Source organism: Heloderma suspectum, chromosome 4 (genome assembly GCF_057233095.1).
Source record: "Heloderma suspectum isolate Gila_16-S chromosome 4, 16-S_ref, whole genome shotgun sequence".
In the NCBI taxonomy this organism is placed as follows: Eukaryota; Metazoa; Chordata; class Lepidosauria; order Squamata; family Helodermatidae; genus Heloderma; species Heloderma suspectum.
In genome coordinates, this window is record NC_139461.1 from 253,204,323 (window position 1) to 253,227,855 (window position 23,533).

The window sequence follows — 23,533 nt, forward strand, 5'->3', positions numbered from 1 at the left end:
CCCACTATCTGTCTCTCCTGTTGTATCCTACCAAAGGTTGGATAACCTCCATAGTGGTTCAGGAGCCAGTGGCAGGAGGAAGAATATATATTCACAGACTATTCTTTCTTTTACTTGAAAGAGATAGCAAGGGAATGTGAGCTCTGTAGCAGAAGCACACCAGGAAAAGGACAGGATCAGTTTGTTTTAGCAACTGCCTAGTGACTGCCTTTATTGGTATTAATAATGTCTCTGGGATTAAGAAATGAATTCTCTACTTCTGCCTCAAGGAGGTATCGGGAGGTATCCAAAGATGTGTATTTACTTGACTGAAATGGTCACGTGATTAGTCATATAGGTGAGCATCTTTTCCATGATGAATTATTTGCAACTGTAGTCAAACTGAACTTTTGATCTTCATTCTCTTCCCCAGTAATCCCTTGTTTTCCCCCACCTAAAATTAGCAATGGAAGCTATTCTGCCCATGATGGAGATGAATATGTATATGGCTCTGCAGTAACATACAAGTGTGATGCTGGTATCTCCCTCATTGGAAATGCAAGTATTGCATGTACAATTGCAGAAAATGGTGTGGATGGAAAGTGGAGTGGACCTGCACCTGAATGTAAAGGTGATGGAAGTTTATGCTCAGTATCTTACCTTTAATATGTTACATTGCTTTCGTTGTGCACATCTAATGGAAAATAAAGTTATCCATGGATTCAATGGAATTTCCAGTGATTCAGTAGCAACAGTATAGGGGACAGGAACTTTTTTCAGACTGAAGGCCAAATTTCAATCTTGGGGGCCACATTCCATCTGTGGGTGTGACCAAAAGTATAGTGGATGGGCAAAACATGGTTACTACCCATTTTAACCTAGTCAGAAGCAGGACAAGGATTCTGCATGTCTACTTGGGAATAAGCAGGACTGAATAATTCAGCAACAACCCAAATACCAAGTCTTTGAATGGCTACTCACAAGTAAGGAGGATAAGCCTCTGCATGTTCACTCACAGGTAAGCAGAACTGAATTGCTCAGCAGCACTTTCAAACAGCATCCCAAGTACCAAGTACTAAGCCTCTTGCAAGTCTACTAAAAAATAAGCATGAGTAACATGGTAAACATGCAAGTAAACAGCAAATAACATGTATACTCACAACTAAGGAGGGCAAGGCTTTGAATGTCAACTGAGTAAGGAGCCCAAGCCTCAGAAAGAAGCTGGACAAGCCTCAGAGGCAAGCAAGACTGAATCACTCAGCAACTTCCTCCCCGGCCCCACTCCTTCTCCCCTGCAGGGAAAAGCTGTTTTGCACCTGAACAGAGATACGAGTTGTTCCCTGCGGGAAGAGGGGGCGGGGTGTGGTGAAGAGGGGGACTGGCAGGCCAGGGGTTCCCCATCCCTGGGGTAGTCGAATAGCAGTGCTAGGGGTCACTGTCTCCTAAATGCGCTGCTTCTCTGGACTGAGACATTTTAGGTGGGGCTTTTGGCCCTCATCCAGCTGAAGTCAGTCAATGCTAAGTCCCATTGAAAGAAACTAAAATTTGGTTGTGAGTAATTTGTTACATTTGTTTCATTTGAATGTGGTCATTACTACCTTTAGCTGTATTGGGGCTTTTGCGCTCAGTGTACTCAGCACAACAGAGAACTGTGAGATGTTTTGTTTCGTACAACACGACAACGAAAAATATTAAGAATTGTCATCCTGCATAGATAAACGGGGGGGGGGGGCTTGCCCCATTGTGAGAGATCCATGTGCAGTAGCAGTACTAAAGCAAGTCCTACACTGGGTTGAAAGAATAATGAAAATACAAAATAACCTAAATTTATGCTATACTGGCTTAATATTACATGCTTAAAACCAGCCTCAGTGGTAATGACTTGTATATATGAGTTGCAAATCTGTTTTAATGTCAATATTTGGTGAGTAGAAAACTGTCAAGTGTGATTTGATGAGATGACTTACAGAGCAATCCTAACGCTCAGTTCTAGCTTGCTGGAGTAGGTCAGAATTAGGCAGAAGTGCTCTGGCTGGTGGAGGAGGGGCACCATTGCCATGGAGGAACCTCCTATGCTGTCAGAGAGCTGTATCCGATGCATACAATTGTTGCACTTATTATCTTTTGCAACAATTAGTTATCTGAAGCCACAAGAAGTGGAATCAGTGTCTAGCGATCCTGGTCTGTGCATCGCTGCGAACAAAAAGCAGGAATGGCCAATTATATTTCCTGGGTAGCTCTTGCTGGTTTTTAAGTTTCACTCTTCACCTACATATTTGGTGCAAATATTTTCTTATTAAATGCCACTCTTCTCTTTCCAGTGGTCCAGTGTAAGAGACCAAAAATTGAAAATGGAAGACCGAGAACTATACCTCAACCTTCATACACATATGACAATACAATATTGATTGAATGTGATCCTGGCTATACTCTGAATGCGAGCAACTTTATTAAATGTGGGGCTGACAGCTTGTGGCATCCTGCTCTTCCAACATGTGTCAAGCGTAAGTATCCTAACTATACTTAAATGTCTTTCAGCACAGTTGTGTTGAACTCTAATGCTGAACATTCTGGCATTTTAGAGTTAAACACTTAAATCAATCATATTTCTTTTCCCCAAGGTATTGTTACCACCATTCATCCAGGTATATTCACCACCCCCACCACAGTTCATCCAGAAGGAAATAAGAAAAATGAGACTTCAGGTGAGTTATAACTAGAGCTGTGTGCAAATGGCCTCTTGAAATTCTCAACCTTACTTGTGGGCAGAGAAATTTGGGAGACAATTTCACCAAATTTCTCCAGGGGTGGATACATTTTCAACAGTTTCTCCCAGATAGGGCTGCCCGTTGGCAGCACTTCTAGCACATAGGGAGCGGGGAGAAATCCTCCACAGACCCCAGTGAAGCTGGATTCAAACGAAGCCAGCCTCCAGAGTTCATGGAGGATCGGAAGACTTACCTCCGCCTCCTGGAGGAATCCTCACCAGCTGGATCCTCCCTGCTGGCCAGCTCCAAAGCGGGGAGGATCCAATTCACGAAGCCTAAATTGATCAGCAGGTGGGCTGGTTGATGATCAGATCCAGCCCCATACCATGTCAAGCTCTAGGCTGTAACCAATAAAGTTGTGGCCAATTTATAACCCAACACTGCCTCTGTGTGGTTATTGGTAGACCTTCCTGGGGCGGCCGCCACCCAATAAGCAATCTGGATGCAAATCATTTCCATAGCAGGGTGTTGTACTGAACTGGAATCAAAAATCAAACTAGAACATGAACAACTTAGGTGGTGCTTGAACCAGAACTGAACTGACATAATCTAATCATTTGACTCCCTGCAGAGTCTCTCAATTTTGTGTCAAGATTACCTTGCTATAACCCCATGATTTACCAATGTGCGCATTTAAAATCTAGTTTTAGTCTTTCATTGTGGATTAGAACAGATTATTTTCAGTTATTTCAACATTTTGTAATTGTATAACATAGATTTTTTCAGTCTGCATGTACATACACAAGCGTGTACACACACACTTAAAATTTCAGCTCCTCTCTTCTCTTTTCCCCTCTTCCATTTTAGAATCTAGCACCACAACAGTTGTTATCGGTAAGTAGTTATACAGTGATGTCTTCTCAGTCTCAAATCTAGGGCGCTAAACTGCTCACCTATGAACATACAATAATTGTACTGCCTAATAGATTACAGGAGTTTTTCTTATTCTTTTTGGCATAGATGTTTGCATGTGAAACTTCAAAGAAAATAAGTACAGGTTTTTAATATGTTTTTTACCCTTTGCTGTAAGTATTATTTCCTTTCAAAATAGATTAACACTTCTAATCCTGACAGAAAAGGTAGAAACAGGTATTTTGATAGTATGAAACGTTTTACAACACCCCCCCCACCCGCCATCCCACCCAAATGCCCTTAAATATTAGTGGCATGTGTTCATTGGCTACATTTGTATACAGTCCTTCCTTCGACATGGCCTTTTAGCCTCACAGCAACCCTGTGAGGGATGTTGGGTGAAATTATTGATGTGCCCAAGCTCATAGCTGAGCACCCCCCATAACTTAGGCATTCCATATCCCGACCCTCTATCCACTGGATTATTTGTTGTTGTTGTTCAGTCTTTCAGTCGTGTCCGACTCTTTGTGACCCCATGGACCATAGCACGCCAGGCCTTCCTGTCCTGCGCTCTCTCCTGGAGTGTGCTCAAGTCCATATTCATTGCATCAGTGATGCTATCTAGCCATCTCGTCCCCTTCTCCTTTTGCCTTCAATCTTTCCCAGCATCAGGGTCTTTTCCAGTGACTTTTCTCTTTGCATTAGGTGGCCAAAATAATAACTGACATGTGTTTTGAAGACACAGATAGAAGTCACCCCAAATAATATTGTCTAAACAATGGGCTTTATCCAACGGTGGCTTTGTGCTTGTGGAATGCACTTCAACTTGAACAAGATGGGGCACCTGATTTTTACTGATCTCCCTCCCCCCCCCCCCGCCACTGAAGCCCTGCACACCATATCCATGCACTTCCAAGGGGTCCCCCACCCCCAGGATCAGCTTTTGGTATTAGGAGGGCTGCGCTGGGTAGGACGGGCTGGCAAAAATCCAGTGCCTTGCCTTGCACAAATGGAAGTACTTTCTGCTAGCATAAAGACACTGCTGCATGCAAATGCAAAGATGAGAGAAAGGAGCAATAGCAGCTGCTAGTGACAATGACAGTGAGAAGGTACACTGAGGGATGAGGCCCATTTACCAAGAGTCCTCAAAAAACTGGAGCGGCACTGGCCATAGATATGTGACACCTTTCTGCTGGGAATGGGACGGAATTAACTTTGTCCCTTTCCAAAAAAAGATGCAATACCCTTGAGTTGTGGAAGCTCCAGCACTTTCACCTGCACAAATTGAGCATTTGGACACAGGAGCTTCTGTGGGATTTTGATTCCAGAGCAGAGTCATCAAAAAATAAGAAAAGTCATGCTGGATCAGGCCATCTAGTCCAGCATTCTGTTCACACAGTGGCCAGCCAGCTGCCCATGGAAAACCCACAAGCAGGACGTGAGTGCAACAGCACCCTCCCGCCCACGTTCCCCAGCAACTGGTGTACATAGGCATACTGTCTGTAATACTGGAGGTAGCATATAGCCATCAGGACTAGTAGCCTTAACAGCCTTCCTCTATTCTGAGAGGAATCTATTGGAAGGACATTTTTTCTATAATTAAGCTATATGTCCTTCAAACCTGTTTCTGTTCTGCTTTTATAATTCTCATCAATTTTGTCTGCATTACTTCTAATATCCTGCAGTTGCCAATGGTCAATAGATTCTTTCTGGTTCTATAGTTTCCACAACTGGGTTTTCCTGTCCAACAAGCAACAGCATTGGCCATTTCTTCAACGTGAACATTGCTAACAGTTATTTCAAAAAGTCAGTAATGTGTTATGGAATGGGATATACGTGTGCTCTGCTTTTCTTCTTCTTGTCAGGAAAAACCAAACAAAAGGAAGTAATTGTTGAAATTAATTTCTGTGAAATGTATAGATACAAATTTAAAATCTGTGACTTTTTTCACAGGAAAACTGACCCTCATCCTGGCTCTTCTGGTTCTCATTGTGTAGTCTTGGTTAAAGATCTACCATTGGAAGAAAAATGTGTTGGTTCATACCCTGATCTGATTGTACTGAACTTCTGCAGTAAAGATAGGGATGGAAAAGAAATTCATTCAGTTTGCATTTAATTTCAAACTTTTGAACCATTCTGTGAACCAAAACTCAGCTATCCTTTCAGATGTACACTTCTCCAAATTTTGCAATGGAGTTCTGTAATCAAAAAATGTGTTCAAAAATGCATATGTTGGGGAAAAGAATGTTTAGAAATGCATTATATTAGGAAAACGTACTTGCTGAACATGCATATATTAGGTAAAAATGCATACAAGAATGCGTGTATTAGGAGAACGAAGCAAAAACGTTTATGAAATTTCATGTGAACTTCTTAAAAATTCTCAAAGTTTTAGGTGAACCAAATTAAAGGCTGGAGAAATTCTCAAACTTCAAGAGAACCAAGATGGAAAAAATGGGAAAGTGAGAGAGACCAAACTGACAAATTTGTCCATCCCCAAGTAAACATTTATACTGTCTTCCCTCTCTCTACTAATAGCAAAATACAAAGCTTCAAAATGAATAAACCAGTGTTAAAACTAGCCTTAAGAATCAATGTTAAAATTAATAGTACACAGTTATCATAAAAGAGGATGCAGTATTAATTGTCTTACCATCCTGTTAAGCTACAGAATAACTACACTATGTGGCCAATCCAAGCTATAGAATAACCTCACTATGTGGCCAATCACTATATTGGCCAATCCAAAGTTATGTCCTGATCATTTACATTAAATGGTTAATTTGGCCCATAAAGTAATGGTCATAAGAATCTTGCTAACATCTTAATAGTTTATTGTAATGAGTAATAATTATGGTTGTTGTATTTAAATTGTCTGTTCAGTGAACCACTTTGAGCACTATGTACTTTTGGAAAATGTGGTATACAAATAAATATGGCTATGCTTGTAACTGTCACAAATCAGAGAGATCCTTAAAATTTTATTCCTGTTACCATTTCTCAGTGTTCAACAAACAGTAACCAAACTACCCAAGCAATTCAGGAACGGATACATTCCATCCAAATTGGCTAGCAGCACAGCAAGTCTCAGACTAGGGACTCCGGTGGAAGGGCCCACCTGCCTTCCTCCCTGGCAACTTCATGCAGAGGTAACTGCTAGTCTCACCTCTACTGTGCCACTGCTGCAGATAGCCGGGTTTTGATACTGCCCAGCGAAGAGGGATGAGGTGACAAAAGGAGCAGGCAGGGTTCCATCCATTTTATGTTTGTTTGTTTATTTATTTATTTATCCTATAAAATAGGTATGTATTAGTTTGCTATGTAGTTGTCCTGTTAACATTTGAATGTGATGTTGTATTTGTATATGTAACCCATATTTGATGATGGTTGTCATGGTGCACAATAAAAAATAAAAATAAGAAAAGCATTTTTTACTGCTTTTTCACCCTGATGAGGGTCCCAAATATGATTAACAAAACCAAATCGAACACCAAACTGAGTTCTATGTCCCCCCACCCCATAATGCATATACAAAGTTCTAACACCCAAATCTCTCTCTCACTCACTGGCTAGTTTATAGATAACATTTCTTCGTGTCTGTTTCAGAGTTCAGCAAAGGTAGCATTTTAGACTGGCATTTCTTTCGGTTTGCCATCTGGCCTAGTTCCTTTCTTCTAAACTACCCTCTTGTGAGGAACAGCTATGTACGGCAACGGAGTTGATAAGCAAACAGTTTCTCACTAATCAGAATGAACACTCCGCTGCTGTCACAAGACTCTGGGCAAGTTTGGGCCTAGGGTGGAGCTTGTATGGCCATGATAAATCAACTTATCGAACATCTCATTGGAGAGTAGGGCTCCAGTGCTGATCTTAATGCTTGGACAAGGTTTTACAGGTCTAGTGCACTGTGCCTCTCTAAGCTATCTGTTTTGAGAATATGTCCAGACAAGAAACAATCTATATTTCTAATGAAGAAAATCAATTGACTGACCTCAGAATATTACCTGCATTCAGATACTGAGATATTTCTTGAAACTGGTTAATTGATTGGCTGAAAGCCAACTGGCCTAAAAAGAAACCCTGCTTCCCTAATAATCTAAGGTTGCAATCCTATGCATGTTTAGACAGAAAAAAAAGCCCTATAACTCCCAGCATGCCCCAGCCAGAATGGCTGACTGAGGCATGCTGGGAACTGTAGGACTTTTTTTGGTCTAAACATGCATAGGATTGAGTCCTAAGGCTTCAATCCTATACATACCAGGTGGCCCAAAAGTAGGTATACAGTTGTTTAGCATGTTGACAGAGGAAAATGAGATGAGAGTCGCTCTGACATTTGTGAACAGTCCGAAAAAGTCCACATGACATACGTCTAAGCAGCTATCCATACCTAGAACGTCCTTGCAATATTTAATGCATAAATTGAAATTGAAGCTGTACCATCCAAGACTGTTACATGGTCTTCTGGAGGACGACCCAGACCGTCAGTTGCAATTCTGTGAGATGATGCGTAAACCAAATCTCTAATGAGCCAAACCTTCTTGATAAGATCATCTGGCCAGATGAGGCTTCTTTCAAGTTGTCAGGCCACGTGAACAGGCATAACTGTGTGTATTGGGCAGATGTAAATCCTCATTTGACTATCACATCTCAACTGAACCAGTCAGGCGTCACAGTGTGGGGTGCACTGTCCAGCGAAGGTGTTGTAGGACCAGTTTTCTTCGATTCAGCTGTGGATAGTTACAGTTACCTAAACATGTTACGCGACATGGTAGTGCCACAACTCAGAACCAGGGTTGCTGAACTGCTCTTCCAACAAGATGGGGCACCTCCTCATTATGCTTTTGCAGTAAGGGACTATCTTGACAACACCTTCCCACAGCATTGGATCGGACGATATGGCAGCATTGAATGGCTGCCACGTTCACCTGACTTAACACCAGTGGACTTCTTGGGGGGGGGGGCATAGTAAAGAATAAGGTTTTTGAGAGGAATCCCCGGACAGTGGATGAATTAAAAGAGTTCATCTCAGAAGCATTTATGGACATTGATGCGGACTGGAATTTGTGTCGTACTGTGTGTCACAGTGTTCTGGACAGGTTCGAGGAATGTTGCAACGTTGATGGAATACATTTTGAGTACATATGAGATTAAACAGTGTTAAACAAATGTAAATGTAATAAACAATGTAATAAAATGCAAATAAACTATACTGTATACCTACTTTTGGGCCACACTGTATTTATCTGGGAGTAAGTCCCATTAAATGCCGCTCTTGCCTACCTCAGGCCATCTAACAGAGGAGAAGAGAGAAAAGAGCAGGAGCTACTAGAACAAGCAGCCAGATATATTAAGAAATAAGTCAAAGGGCTGAGTATAAAAGGAGGAAGAGAAGTGGGGGGAGAAAAGGGGGCACAGGAGAGAAGCAAAAGGGAAGGGCAGCGACAGAAGAAACCATGACTGCTTCAAAAAGGAGACAAAACAATGCTATATAAATGTGAAGTTGTCAATAATTTCCTCAGGTGTAGATTCTTATATCTTTGTTAGGAGGGCAGGAGAGGGGCTTAAATTCTAGACCTTGTAGTTCCAATCTCATTAACGTTAGTGATACGTCCCATGGAAGTAAAGAGGATTTAAATTGGTCACAATGGAACTGTCTCACCAATTTCAGTGGGACTGAAGTGTGATTTACAGCTTGATACGAAATGTATTTACTCTAGAGTCCCACTGAATATTTCTCCTTCTCAGTTCTATTTTGTGATTTGGAATTGTTTAGAGGGAGATGTGCAGAAAGGACAATGCGTAGATTCTCTCTCTCTCTCTCTCACACACACACACACACACACTCACTGTTTAATTAGAGTAAAAGTATAGAACTGCAACACAATATACAGTAATTCTGTCAAACATGAACTGTCCTCCTGCACAATCCTTTCAAGTACAGGGGTGGGTCACTGACAGGGTGTGCCTGTCCCTAGCAAAATTCTGATAATTGTTTGCAAGACCTTTTGCCCATTACTATGTAATATAAGCAAGCTGAGTCACTGCATGAGAACATCATCCTGTTTCCTCACCCGCCCTGCTGTTTGCAGCCTCTGCTGTATTATCCACATAGCTCTATAATTCAGGAAGTAATCCTAAACACTGATTTATTCCGTAGAAATATGCAAGGTATGAGGTGTACCTGCTGACTGAACCTGTTTTCACCTCTGCCCCTTGCCATTTCATTGTCTCACCACCACCACCACCACCAGTCCATACCATGGCAAGAGAGGGACATTTGGATCATAGCCCCAAACAGCCAGAAGGTGACCTATTTCAATTTTGCTACAGAGCCATGGTGCTTATGGATTTGGTACAGCCCACATGAACAGTCCCACAGAAGTCCTTCACTATTGAAGAACATCCAGTCGGAGCCATGTTGTCCTGGCAGTGACTTGCGGAGCTCCGCAGGTTGCTTATCTCAAACAGCTATGAAAAGGTTGAGAAACTTTTTTATCTTCCCTTGGAATTAAAAGGGGAAGCTTACAGTACCATCCAGATGAAATCTTGGAAGAACAGCTGCTGCTGCAGAGAAACAGAGGGGCTGGAATCTAAGGTTAGGCGCCAGAGTATCATCTACAGAACGCTGTTTGAAACTCCTAAGCAATTAGGAGACATAAGGACAGATGGCTCCAAATAGTATTTCTATTAAACTACCAGCAATATCTGAGGATTTGCAATTAAATCTGCTTAAGTATTTGTTTTTCTGTTTCTGCAATCACACTTGCTTGTTGTGCTTTTGAAAGTGGAGGATGACAGTACCAAAGAAAAAAAAGAAAGATGTCGGAATGCCATCTATCCCCCGCAATTGCTCCCCTGGCAAAGGTTTTTAGAAATGCCGGAGATGAAGAGGCGTTGCCTGCTTCGATAAGAACTATGTCTTCTCAACTATCAGTGCAGTCAAAGACGCTTGAAACAATTCAGGACTCAATCGTTTCCCTTCAAGGGGCTGTGGACTTAATATCTCTTTTCAGAAGATGGAATCGAAGGTTAATGCCCTCGAAGATCGGGTTAATGCTCATGAAACTGCCATGGGAGTGTCTCATAATATTTTGTCTGCTCGAATTTCTCAACTGGACACCTTCACACATAGAGCGAATCTTCGTATCCTTGGTATTAAAGACGTGGCTACTGATATATGTTTGGCTGAATTTATGGATAAACTTTTGCATGACCTATTGGTTTTACTATCTGATTTTCTACTTGATATTGAACATGCATATCATGTTCCTGGTTCAATACGTGGCACTAAAGGGACTTCTGGGACTGTTATTGTTCAATTTTCACAAGTCTCTACAAAAAATTATCTTATGCGTCTGGCAAGAGAACGACGTGAGTTTCAGTGGGGACCGGCAAATGACAATATTATGCTCTTTCCTGATTATACTAAAGAATTCGCTGACAGAAGAAGGCAATTTACCAAGGCGAGATTGGCAAAGCAAATTAACCTGCAATATCATATTAAATATCCAGCTATATTTTGCATTCTTTTTGAAGGCCAGATGAAAAGGTTTTTAAATCCTGATGCTGCAGAGTCATTCCTCAGTTATATTAAAATTAAAACAAGGGAACCAACTCTCTCAACCTCCTGAGTTGGAATTTAGCCATCTATACTATTCTTTTGAAGTGTTGCTTGGGTTATAGTTGATAAGATGTCTAGGCAGTATTCCAGAGTAAATGTTTGCATATTTCTGTTTTCTTTCTCCTTTTTTGTGTTATATTGTAATAAAATGCCTGTTTGTGTGTATATGTGTGTGTACACATATATATTGTTAGATATATTACTTAAAATATACAAATGGTTTGCTTTTGTTGTTTATCTTTTCCTTAAAATTCTTTTTATTATTTTTATTAAAGTCATTATGGGATTATGATTATTACTCTTCCTTGCTGGCTAAACCTTTAATGTTTATTAATATGTATTAATTGAATGGTAATATATAGCCAATGGAAATGGATTGTTTGCTCTGTTCCTTTGCTATAAGACTGAGGTTATGACACTGAAAGAGAAGGTTCATTGTTTGTGGAGCAGCGTATTGAAGATTTAATGATACCTGCAATGTTTGGAAAAGTGCTGTATAGGTATCATCTGCAATTGGATTTATATTTGGATATTTGGTTTGCTTTTAGATATAATCCCCTTTTTTTCTCCCCCCCCCCTTCTTCTTTTGCTATCCTCCCTTTTTTCCCCTCAGAATACTGTATTGTTGGAAACTGAAGATTCTGATTATGTTGTTGGTATTGTTTATTTCATTTATAAAAATAAAATTGAAATAGATTTTTAAAAAGAAGCCTTTCACTATTGTTACACATTAACCCCCAGTAAAGCATTTCAAACAGCTTTGCAAAACCAAAAGGCTTTATCAGGTTAGAGACCACTGGAAGGTGGATGTGGAAACAATTCTCTTCAAACCACAGCTTCTCCCCCAAAGACCAAGCACAGGAACATATACATACTACCACAGAGATAATCTAACACTTATAAAGTGCCTAACATTTTCTAAGGAGATTAGATAGATATTAAAAGATAATACAGCCTCTGCCCACCATCTACAGACACAATGCAAAAGGAAAAAGGGAAGAGGAGGGAAGAGGAAAGAAAGCATAGTAGCAACTACGCCTTCACTGGCAAATGGATGGGGCCAGGTTGGTCTCCCCTTGCCGTGGCAAGAATCAGGTACCAACTCAGTTTTGGTTTTTTTCCTTTCAAAAATCATTGAGGGGTGTGTATCTGTGTGATTTTCCCTGATGCTGTGAATCCCCAGCCTGCCATCTGTGTACTTGCACTCAGGCTGTTGAACCCTCATGGAAATAAATCATCATTCCCGCTATTTCCAATGTTCAGGCTTTCTGTGCACAAGACGGAGGTATTAGCAGACTTCGGCGAATGCCAAGGTTTACAGAAGTATTTAAAGAAAAAAAAACTTTAAGAAATTCTCATTGATTTCAGTGCGAGTTACGCATGACTACCTTTTCCTGGATAGTGATGGTGAAATAGTAGAAAAGACCTCCGGAGATTCTCAGAATGCCTTTTGCAAGTGCTGATGGTTTGAATACTCTGATTTTTAGAACCAATGACGCTAAAACCAGAATACATCATCTTTAAAGACGACTTTCAGTGTAAGCACTCATTCACATAAGCTGTGATCACCCTCTAAAATCCGTCTTTGTGGCGTAACTAGAATTCTGAGTCTGACTAGAATGCACGGACTTTCGGGTTCCAGAAAAAAAAAAAGAGTAGCATTTGGGGGGAGTGCTTTACACGGCAACATTTGGAAGCCTAGCAACGAACCACAGAAGCTATCGACAGTCTGCAGGAAAAGCAGCGTAGTAACGGGGAGGAAAGCGGAAACCCACCACTGAGCGCAAGTGCAACTTTCGCGCTTCTCTGAGCCAAGGAGAGCGGCGGACATCGCCCGGCCCGGAGATCCCGCTTTCCGGTTACAGCTCCCCGAGTTTCCCCGAGGGCTCGCCCCAAGTTCGGTCCGGAGCTTCCCCGGCCGGGACGCCCGCCTCCGGGCCTGCGCCCCGCGCCCCCCGTGCGAGGCTCGCGCAGCCCTCCGGCAAGCCTTGCTGGCTTGGGGCGTGTCCGGAGGGCGCGCGCGGCGCGCGGGCGGCATGGCTGGGTTCCCGTTGTCCGGCCTTGATCCGAGGCTCTTCGTGCTTTTTTCCCTGCTCTCCAGAACTCGAGGTGAGCAAACAGAGCGAGATGGATGCTGCGGCGCCCCGCGGGAAAGATCGCCTGCCCCTCGGCCCACCGGAGCCCCGATCTCCCTCCCAAACACTGCTCCTTCCCCACCCGATGGGAGGGGCTCGCTCCCTCCCTTGAGGGCAAGGTCCTCTGCACGTGTAGGCAGAAAAAAGCCCTGCCGCTCCCAGCATCCTCCAGCCAGCCCGCTGTAGGACTTTTTTCTGTCTACGCAGGCAGAGGCTTGCGGCCTAAGAGAACATTTTTACCCGGAACGGAATGTGTGGCGCAGAGTGGTAGGCGGCAGTATTGCAACCGAAACTCTCCCCACGACCTGAGTTTGATCCCAGCGGAAGCTGGGTCCCAGGTAGCCGGCTCAGGTCGACTCAGCCTTCCGTCCTCCCGAGGTCGGTGAAATGGGTGCCCAGCTTGCTGGGGGAAAGGTACTCACGACTGGGGAAGGCAACGGCAAACCACCTCGCTATGGTCTGCGATGAAAACGCCAGCGAAAGCGGCGTCCCTCTACGAGTCGGCAATGACTTTCATACGCTGACTAGTATAGTGAGTCCAGTCCCTAATATGAATGACAGTGGCCTTGGGGGTGGGGTGAGGGACGGCTGCTTTCCGTGTGCAATCCAAAGCCACCTTTACCTGAAAGTAACCTCCCTTGAACTCAGGGAGACTTACTTCTTAGCAGCAGCCATGCACAGGCTTACACTGAAAGTCATGAGTAGGAGAGGTGCCACTGACTTCATTGGGAGTTAAGCATGCCTGCCGTTTGCTGGATTGTAATCTTCAAAGATAATGTAATTCTGGTTTTACCAAGACACTGGTTCTAGAAATCACAGTATCCAAACCATCAACACTTGGAAAAGGCATTCTGCTCATCTGCAGAGCTCTTCTCTACTTTTCACATACCTAAATGAAGCCCTGATGAGCCTTGCCTCAAATCGCATACAGATCCGTTTGTTTCCAGAGTCATTTCCCTTATGTTAGGTGGGGTATTGCTTGCCCAATGAGCTTTGTTGCTGGGATGAAATTTGAATTTGTGTTTATCAGATTAAGATACTGAAGTAAAGCATAATACTGAATATTAAGATACTGAAGTAATAATAAAGAATACTTCCTTAAAAAATGCTCCTTCCTACATTCCTAGAATAAAGTTCTGGTGTGCTTAATTTGCTGCTGTGGTGGTTCTAGGGAGGTGCTGTCTGTGTTTTGCAATAAATGAAACATAACAGAAAGATGGGCCAAGATGTGTGATGCTTGGACAGAGAGGAGGGTGAGCGTGTGGAATGGGGAAGAGGTGGCATTGCAGCTGCATTCTGATTAGATGCATATTGGGCCAATATGAGTAACCTTGGCAACGGCCTCTAGAGCTGACAACAGTCAAAGTTTGTGGTGAATACCATGATGCTTGGGTGATAATTCTATGGTCATATCAGCTGGTATAATCCCGGTGTCTCCAGTGCTCAGCTCCTAGAGCAGAATTAATTATTATAAAGAAACATGACTTTTCTCTAAAGATTTCTCTTCTTTCCCCTGGCTATTTTTAGTGTAATTTGCCACTGCCCTAACTGTGGATTAAGTGGCATTGTGTCAAAAGCTGAATACTATGCATGTTGGTGGTTTCTCACGCTTGCCTCATCAGAGGTTGATGTGGCAAGAAGCTGGGCCAGTCAAAGGCAGTCAAAGCTGACTGGCCTGGCCATTGATTCTTACTTCTACAGGATCTTCTGTTGTGTCTGAGGCTAGCTTAAGGGGCACAGAGCAGGTTGCGTGGCTGTTACAGATATGGTGTGTGTGTGGGGGGGGGATGACTTTCCTTACTGGTGGTCCTCTTCCTTATAATTATCCCTCCCAAAATTATGATAGGTTACCACCAGTCTGGTTGAACATCCTGACAACCCTAGTCTGTCCAGTTTGGGGAGTTCTAAGACCTTCTTCCAAGGACACCCCCTTCATCCCACCTCTAGGAAAAAATAAAAAGAAGGTGCTTTGGATTTATTTACCAAAGTCCCAAAGACACAGAAGTTAACAAAATGTTGTGAACTGTCCTAAGAACAAATGAGGACAGTTGTCCTTAACAACCATGCAGTTCTGCACATGGGGAAGATTTTACTGAAAAACTTCCTTTTAAAATAATGCAGCCAAATGTCCAGATATAGAAAGGAAGTTTATTTGGGAGAGGAAAGAGAAAAATTGAAGAACAAGTGAAGATAATCACACGGAGACAATTCCTAATAAAAATAACTAAAGTTAACCTAACTTAGCCAGCTATCTGCTAGAGTAGAACCTTGGATTTTTCAGTTTAAACAAAAAGCCATTTGCTTAGTGGAGATGGAGTGGGTTGTTTTGTTTTGTTCAGTGGAGTGATAAGCTCCCATTCTCACATCAGTGGTCTTTAGAGCTATTCAGAAAATTATTTACAGGCTAGGTCTACCTGCAAAACAACTCTGCACAGTATAAAAGAACTGTGCAGTTCCTTCCAGTGCAGTGCATCGTTGTGAAAAAGATCTGTTAACAGGCTGCTCATGGAAGAGTAAGCTCTACAAACTCCATGGTATTGGCAGCTGCAGGCATGGTGCCTTTAAGAGAAATTTGACTTGAGCCAACACAGGGAACTTTGGCCTTAACAAAGGAGATTGCTCAGCAGCTTTAGGTCAGGTAAGCAAGGTTGGATGTAGCATTACCAAATCAATCAAAACTGTATATATATGCAAAAAGCCCCAGGCAGGAAAGAGGTAAAATTAACCTAACATGCAAGAAACCAACCCTGAAGTGAATTCCACTCCTGCTTAGAAGTCAGTGACCTCAGTGGTCTTTTCAGCCAATGAGAAAATGATTTAGATGCTGTTTCAACCGGCACAAACACTCTGCACATACATGATAAGAGAACTGTCCAGTTACTTCCAATGAGATGCATTAGTGTGAAAAAGATGTGTATGTTGGGGAACAAAAGGTAAGATATTGCCTATTGGTGAGCCCCACAGTGGATGATGAGGGAACATAAGATGTGCTAGGGGGTGCTGTTGAGCTGCATCCAAATATAGAGGTTCATCACAGTGGCACACACATCTGTGTTCTCCCAACATCTTGCTGCTGCTTAAGAACCTAAGAAGAGTCCTGCTGGATCTGAACAAACGCCTGTCTAGTCTAGCATTCTGTTCCCACACTGGCCAAGTAGCTGCTTTGGGGAAACCCACAGGTTCGACAAGAGCACTCTGCTGTTTGCGCTCCACTCAGACATATACTACAATCCGACAGCAGTGTTAGCATGTATGTGCTACATAAGCAGAACAACACATGCACAAGCATGAGGCCTGCTGGATTGTGTGGCCTGGCCTAGTTGCTTCTTTGTCTTCTCTCATGATTGGGGGCCTTTCCAAACACCACTGTCTGTCACATATTGGGAGAAGGCAACTAGGTGAGACAGATAGACGGCCCAATGTAGCAGCAAGCAAGCAAGCAAGCAGAGCACCACCTCCGGAGGATGGAAACAGCTGGGGAAAAACTGGTGCCACCTCATCCTCCAGCATCTGCCACTTGAGGTGGCCACTTCACTCTGCCAAATGATAGGGACAACTCTGTCAAGCTGGCTTTTTCTCCCTGCTGCAGCTATTTCTGGCTGAGATGGGCAGGATCAGAGGCTGATGGCTTAGGGGTGAGTGATTCTCTTTCAGCCCATATTCCCTTTACTAAAATGGGGACTGCCTCGGAGTTGTGAGTTTCGATGAGATGCTGGTTGTTGAGAGGTTTGTGTGCTTAAAGTGTTTTAGAAATGATTAACCATCATTGTAATATCCAACTAAAACTAAATATAGCATTCTGTATGAATTTGACTGATACTGACCAGGGTTATAATGTGTTTTGCTGTTGAGGTTCAGTGTAAATCCATACAAATAATAATGGAAAACCAAACAAGCTATGCATTGATTAAAATCAATATTATCTGTTCAACACAGGTGATTGCGGAGCTCCACCAAAAGTGAACAATGCCATCCCTTCTAGGAAAGTTGATGACAAAAGCTTTTCTCCTGGCCAAACAGTAAACTACAAATGTCTGGATGGTTTTTATAATGTCCATGGAAAACTAGATGTTGTAACATGCCTTCCAGATTCACAATGGTCAGACATAGGAGAGTTTTGTGAGCGTAAGTTTTATTTTTTGCTGTACAGTTTTTTGGCCATTAGTCTTGTATTATATTGAATAGCTTACCGGTTGTAATATTCCAAATGGACCGGTAAGAGGGTTATTTAAAAAAATGTATTTTAAAAATATATCCAGACCTGTGAAAATCAAATCTGTGAAAATCAATTTATTAGGAAATGGTCAACTATCATAGAATCATAGAATCATAGAATAGTAGGGTTGGAAGGGGCCTACAAGGCCATCGAGTCCAACCCCCTGCTCAATGCAGGAATCTAAGTCAGAGCATCCCTGACAAATGGCTGTCCAGCCTCGTCTTGAAGGCCTCCAGTGTGGGAGAGCCCACCACCTCCCCAGGTAATTGGTTCCATTGCCGTATTGCTCTGACACTCAGGAAGTTTTTCCTGATGTTCAGTCGGAATCTGGCTTCCTGTAACTTGAGCCCATTATTCCGTGTCCTGCACTCTGGGATGATCAAGAAGAGATCCTGGCCTTCTTCTCTGTGACAACCTTTCAAGTACTTGAAGAGCGCTATCATATCTCCCCTCAGTCTTCTCTTCTCAAGGCTAAACATGCCCAGTTCTTTCAGTCTCTCTTCATAGGGCTTTGTTTCCAGTCCCCTGATCATCTTTGTTGCCCTCCTTTGAACCCTCTCCAGCTTGTCTGCATCCTTCTTAAAGTGTGGTGCCCAGAACTGGACACAGTACTCCAGATGAGGCCTAACCAGTGCTGAGTAGAGGGGAACTAGTACTTCCCGGGATTTGGAAGCGATGCTTCTATGAATGCAGCCCAAAATAGCATTTGCCTTTTTTGCAGCCACATCACATTGTTGGCTCATATTCAGCTTGTGATCGACGACAATTCCAAGATCCTTCTCGCTCGTAGTGTGGTTGAGCCACGTATCCCCCATCTTGTAACTGTGCATTTGGTTTCTTTTTCCTAGGTGCAGAACTTGGCATTTGTCCCTATTAAATGCCATTCTGTTGTTTTCTGCCCAGCACTCCAGTCTATCCAGATCACTTTGAATTTTGTTTCTGTCTTCCAAAGTATTAGCTATCCCTCCCAATTTTGTGTCATCTGCAAACTTGATCAGCATTCCCTGCACCTCCTCCTCCAAGTCATTAATAAAAATATTGAAGAGCACTGGGCCCAGGACTGAGCCCTGCGGTACCCCACTCGTTACCTCTCCCCAGCTTGAGAAGGTCCCATTGATAAGCACTCTTTGGGTCCGATTCTGTAGCCAACTGTGGATCCACATGATCGTTGTTTCATCTAGCCCACTTCGAGCTAGTTTGCTCATCAGGATATCATGGGGCACTTTGTCGAAAGCTTTGCTGAAGTCGAGGTATATGATGTCTACAGCATTCCCACGGTCTACAAGGGAGGTGACTTGATCAAAAAATGAGATCAGATTTGTCTGGCAGGACTTGTTTTTGACAAATCCATGTTGGCTTCGAGTAATCACTGCATTGTTGTCAAGGTGCTTCCAGATGGATTGCTTTATGATCTGCTCCAGAATTTTCCCAGGGATTGATGTCAGACTGACTGGTCTGTAGTTCCCAGGTTCCTCCTTTTTACCCTTTTTGAAGATAGGGACAACGTTAGCCCTCCTCCAGTCATCTGGCACTTCCCCGGTCCTCCATGATTTCTCAAAGAGAATAGACAGCAGTTCTGAGAGCTCTTCTGCCAGTTCCTTTATGACTCTAGGATGCAGTTCATCTGGCCCTGGAGATTTGAACTCATTCAAAGTAATGAGGTGTTCCTTGACCATATGCCTGTCGATCTCAAGCTGCAATCCTGCCCCTTCAGCCTGTACTTCGCCTTTGCCAGGGGGGTCATAGACCCTCTTTTGGGAGAAGACTGAGCCAAAGTAGGAATTGAGCACCTCTGCCTTTTCTTTGTCCTCTGTTATCATTTTGCCATCCTTATTTAATAGCTGAACAACCATTTCTTTCCTCTGCCTTTTACTATGCACGTAGCTGAAGAAAGCCTTTTTGTTGTTTTTAGCATCCCTCGCTAACCTCACCTCGTTCTCCGCTTTAGCCTTCCTGACGCCATCCCTGCAATTCTGTGCTACCTGCCTGTACTCTTCCTTTGTTACTTGGCCTTCTTTCCACTTCCTATATGTGTCCTTCTTTGTTTTCAGGTCATCCCTAAGCTTTTTGTGAAGCCACATTGGCTTCTTCTGTTGTCTTCCACCTTTTCTTCTTGTTGGAATTGTTTGTGATTGTGCCTTGAGAATTTCCTTTTTTAAAAGTTCCCACCCATCTTGGACTCCTTTTCTCGCTAGCATTGCTTGCCATGGGACCTTACTGATCATTGTTCTGAGTTTATTAAAATCAGCTTTCCTAAAATCCAGGGTACGCGTTTGAGTACACTCGGCTTTTGCTTCCCTTAGAACCAAGAACTCAAGTACAACATGGTCGCTTTCCCCCAGAGTTCCTGTAACTGCTACTTTATCCACTAAGTCATCTCTGTTGGTTAGGATCAAGTCAAGGATAGCCGATCCTCTAGTTCCTTCCTCTACTTTCTGTAGGAGGAAGTTATCCGCCACACAAGTCAGGAATTTCCTGGAGGGGCCATGTTTTGCAGAATTTGTCTCCCAACAAATATCGGGGAAATTGAAGTCCCCCATTACTACTACATCATGCTTCCTTAAAACATTGGCTATTTGCTTTTCAAAAGTTTCATCCTTGTCTTCTCCTTGATTGGGTGGCCGGTAGTAGACTCCGACCACCAGGTTCCTTTTATTCTTTGCTCCATTTATTTCAACCCAGATGCTCTCGATGGGGCTACCAAGCTCCTCCTCCTGTATTTCTGTGCAGAGATATGTATTTTTCACATACAGTGCAACCCCGCCTCCCTTTCTGTTCCTCCTGTTCTTTTTGAACAAGTTATATCCTTCAACTGCTGTATTCCAGTCATGAGAGTCATCCCACCAAGTCTCAGTTATACCTATCAAGTCATAATTTCCCTCCTGTATTAAGAGTTCAAGTTCGTTCTGTTTGTTTCCCATACTCTGGGCATTAGTATATAGACATCGAAGACCATGTGCTTCATAGTCTGGCTTTCTTCCTACATGTGTCTGAAGACTATTATTGGGCGCTATCAGCGCTGTTCTCTCCATTGCAGTGCATGCGCCTACGTCCATTGTTACCCCCAACATTACATCTCCCTTCCCCGTAGGATTCAGTTTAAAGCCCTCCTGATGAAGTTCTTCATGCTGTGGCCAAACACATTCTTCCCAGCCTTTGTGAGGTGCAACCCATCCCTAGCCAACAGCCCATCTTCCAGGAAGTATAGCCCGTGGTCCCAGAATCCAAATCTCTCTCGTCGGCACCACCTTCGTAGCCAGTCATTCACCCGGAGTATTTTTCGTTCCCTTTCTATCCCTCTTCTAACTACTGGAAGGATGGATGAGAAAACTATCTGGGCCCCAAAGTTCTTGAGTTTCCTTCCCAAAGCTTCAAAGTCTGACGTGATCTCTTCGTAGCTCCGCTTGGCGGTATCATTTGTTCCCACATGGATGAGAAGAAAGGGATACCTGTCAGTGGGCTTTATGAGTGCAGGCAACCTTTCAGTCACGTCTCTAATCTGTCCTCCCGGGAGACAACATACCTGGCGAGTCCACGGGTCTTCGCGACATACTTGGGTCTCGATCCCACGCAGCAAGGAGTCTCCCACTACTACCACTCTTCTCTTCTTCTTCTTGTAGGCCTGGGTTTCATCGCCTCTGTTTGACTGACCTTTAGCCTCTTGCTCACTCTCATGCAGGTTCCCCTGTGATTCTTCGTCTGCAGGCTGTCCTCCAGTCTCATCTGCAAGTACCTGGAATCGGTTCCACAGCTCCACCGCTTCCACTGGTGCAGAGTGGCGTCTAGTTCTTCTTCTCCTAACTGTCACCGTTTTCCAAGGAGTATCCTCTACTCCATTTTTCTTCACCTCAGCATTTCCCACTGCCTCATCTTGCTGTTGCTCTTCAAGCTTCTGGTCTGCCCTTTGCTGCTGTAGTTCCCCCATTCTGTCCAAGAACTCTTCGTGTTCTCTTATTCCCCGGAGGGTTGACAGTCGCCGCTCCAGTCCACTTACTTTTTCCTCCAGCAGCGTGATCAACTTGCACTTGTTGCAGGTGTAGGCCATGTTGTTCTCAGGCAAGAAAACAAACATTGCACACACCTTGCAGGTCACCACCACTGGAGAGTCTTGTCCTTCCATAGCCTCTTTTCCCTTTTTGTGTCTAGCTTTGTGATTGTTCTAGACTAGCCTGTGCCTGCTCCTCTACTCAGTAGAGGTTAAAAGCAGAGTCCCACTGGTGTGGAAGTGTGTGTTACAAGACAAATAAATGAAAAAAAGTTAGTAAAAAAAAATTAAAAAAAATGTTAGGGGCCTCCCCCTTGACCTCCCCTGGCTAGCTCCCCTGGCCAACTCCTGTTTGCTCCCCCTGTTCGCTCGCTCTGTTCGCTCGCTCTCTGGGAGCTTGCCTGCTTCTGTAGTCCCTGGACCAGCTGGAGCAGCTTGCTCTGCTCTGCTCTGCTCAGCTGGGAGGCGGGAAACAGACTCAATCTGTCTTGTCTAGATTGAACTTCAGTTTATCAGTCCCCCTATACAGTCCATTACTACACCCAGGCACTGGTTAAGCACAATCACCACTTTACCTCAACTGGATGAAAAAGAGAAAATAGGCCTACTCAGGCTTTATGCCTGAATATAGTACAGCAACATGTGTAAGAGGCATGGAGATGCACGTGCTGGCCATGCCCTTAACATCTTCGCACACTCTGGCCCCACCCTTTAAGCCCCTGACTTCCTTGTGTTGAGGGGAGTCCCTGCTCTCATGCTTACAAGACATAACACAGGAGGAAATGGGATGGGGAGGGGAAATGAAAACAAGAAAATCCAGGCACCAATTCTTAAAGTTATACTTTTCTTATAATGACTGGCTTTGATGGAAATGGGCTGCTCACAGTTCAGAAACAGGCTTTAAAGAATTAGCTGGTGACCTGACCTTCTTCAAAATGGCATAATGCAGCTAGATGTTGTTGGGTGTTGGCAGTGGGCATTGGGGGGTGTCGCACACACATGTAAGCACACTCACAGAAGATAGTTGGGGTTGTGGCAGGATGCTGCTTCAGGGCTCTCTGAGGAAGGGGGAGCTTCTAGGGCATAGTTGGAAACCAGAACATTGGTACTCACTTAGCAGGTTCCTTCTCGGTTGGTATGCACAAGGCATCCCACAGTGGGTTAGCTCCCTGTATCACTCAGGAAAAGCAGGGACCCACATGACTGAGTTTTAAACACTCTGTCAGTCTGAAGCTCTTCCTAGCCAGTTCCATCCATGGCTAAAGCTCAGACATTGAGGAAGAAAACATGTCTTTGTATCATAAGTAAGGGAGCACCACAGAGGAACAGACAGTTTGTTAGTCATTACCTAGAAATCAATCTGACAAAACAAACTTTGAGGATCCTTAGGAGAAGGTCTGACCAGAGACAAGTGGCCTGATTACCTATGCAAGTAGACTCAGTGGTGTTGCAGGGTGTTGTTGGGATGCCTTCTGCACACCAACCCAGAAGGAACCATCTTGGTAAGTACCAGTGTTCCGTTCTCCAGGTTGGTGTGAGGAAGCTATCCCACAATGGGACATGCTAAAGCTAAAACCCTTACTTGGGTGGGAAAAATATAAGTCCGAGTCTATTGTATTGCTACTACCTGCTGGAGGACTCTCCTGCGTCTGCTGAGGTGTCTGCATATTTTGTAATGCCTTATGAAGGAATTAGGATTTGTCCAGGTGGCCACCTTGTAGATTTCTGCCAGGGGAGCATTAGTACTTAAGGTGGCTGATGTGGCTGCTGCCCTAGTGGAGTGAACTGTGACTCCTAATGGCCTGGGGAGGCGTAAACCCTCATAGCCAAAACAATACATGCTTTTAACCACCTAGCTAATGTACATCTGGTAACCTTCTTCCCCATAGCAATAGGGTGAAAGGAAAAAACAGTGAGTCAGATTTTCGAAAGGACTCTGTCCTTCTTAGGTAGACTTTAACAGCTCTGTGGACATCC

At 43.6% G+C, this 23,533-nt stretch overlaps 2 protein-coding genes across 2 annotated transcripts in view; both read left to right on the forward strand.

Moving 5' to 3' along the window:
* Positions 1–8,821, forward strand: part of LOC146348531 (complement receptor type 1-like) — a 56,471-nt gene extending 47,650 nt beyond the window's left edge. The window contains exons 19-23 of the mRNA XM_084851672.1: positions 413–610; positions 2,301–2,483; positions 2,601–2,684; positions 3,555–3,581; positions 5,553–8,821. Coding sequence (XP_084707798.1) covers positions 413–610; positions 2,301–2,483; positions 2,601–2,684; positions 3,555–3,581; positions 5,553–5,596 — 536 coding nt within the window. The 3' untranslated portion in view covers positions 5,597–8,821. The remainder of the gene's footprint in view (positions 1–412; positions 611–2,300; positions 2,484–2,600; positions 2,685–3,554; positions 3,582–5,552) is intronic.
* A 2,535-nt stretch (positions 8,822–11,356) lies between these two features.
* LOC146348532 (complement decay-accelerating factor-like) overlaps positions 11,357–23,533 on the forward strand; it is a 79,146-nt gene continuing 66,969 nt past the window's right edge. Inside the window, exons 1-2 of the mRNA XM_084851673.1 lie at positions 11,357–13,329; positions 17,292–17,480. Of these exons, the coding sequence (XP_084707799.1) occupies positions 13,257–13,329; positions 17,292–17,480 (262 nt within the window). The 5' untranslated portion in view covers positions 11,357–13,256. The remainder of the gene's footprint in view (positions 13,330–17,291; positions 17,481–23,533) is intronic.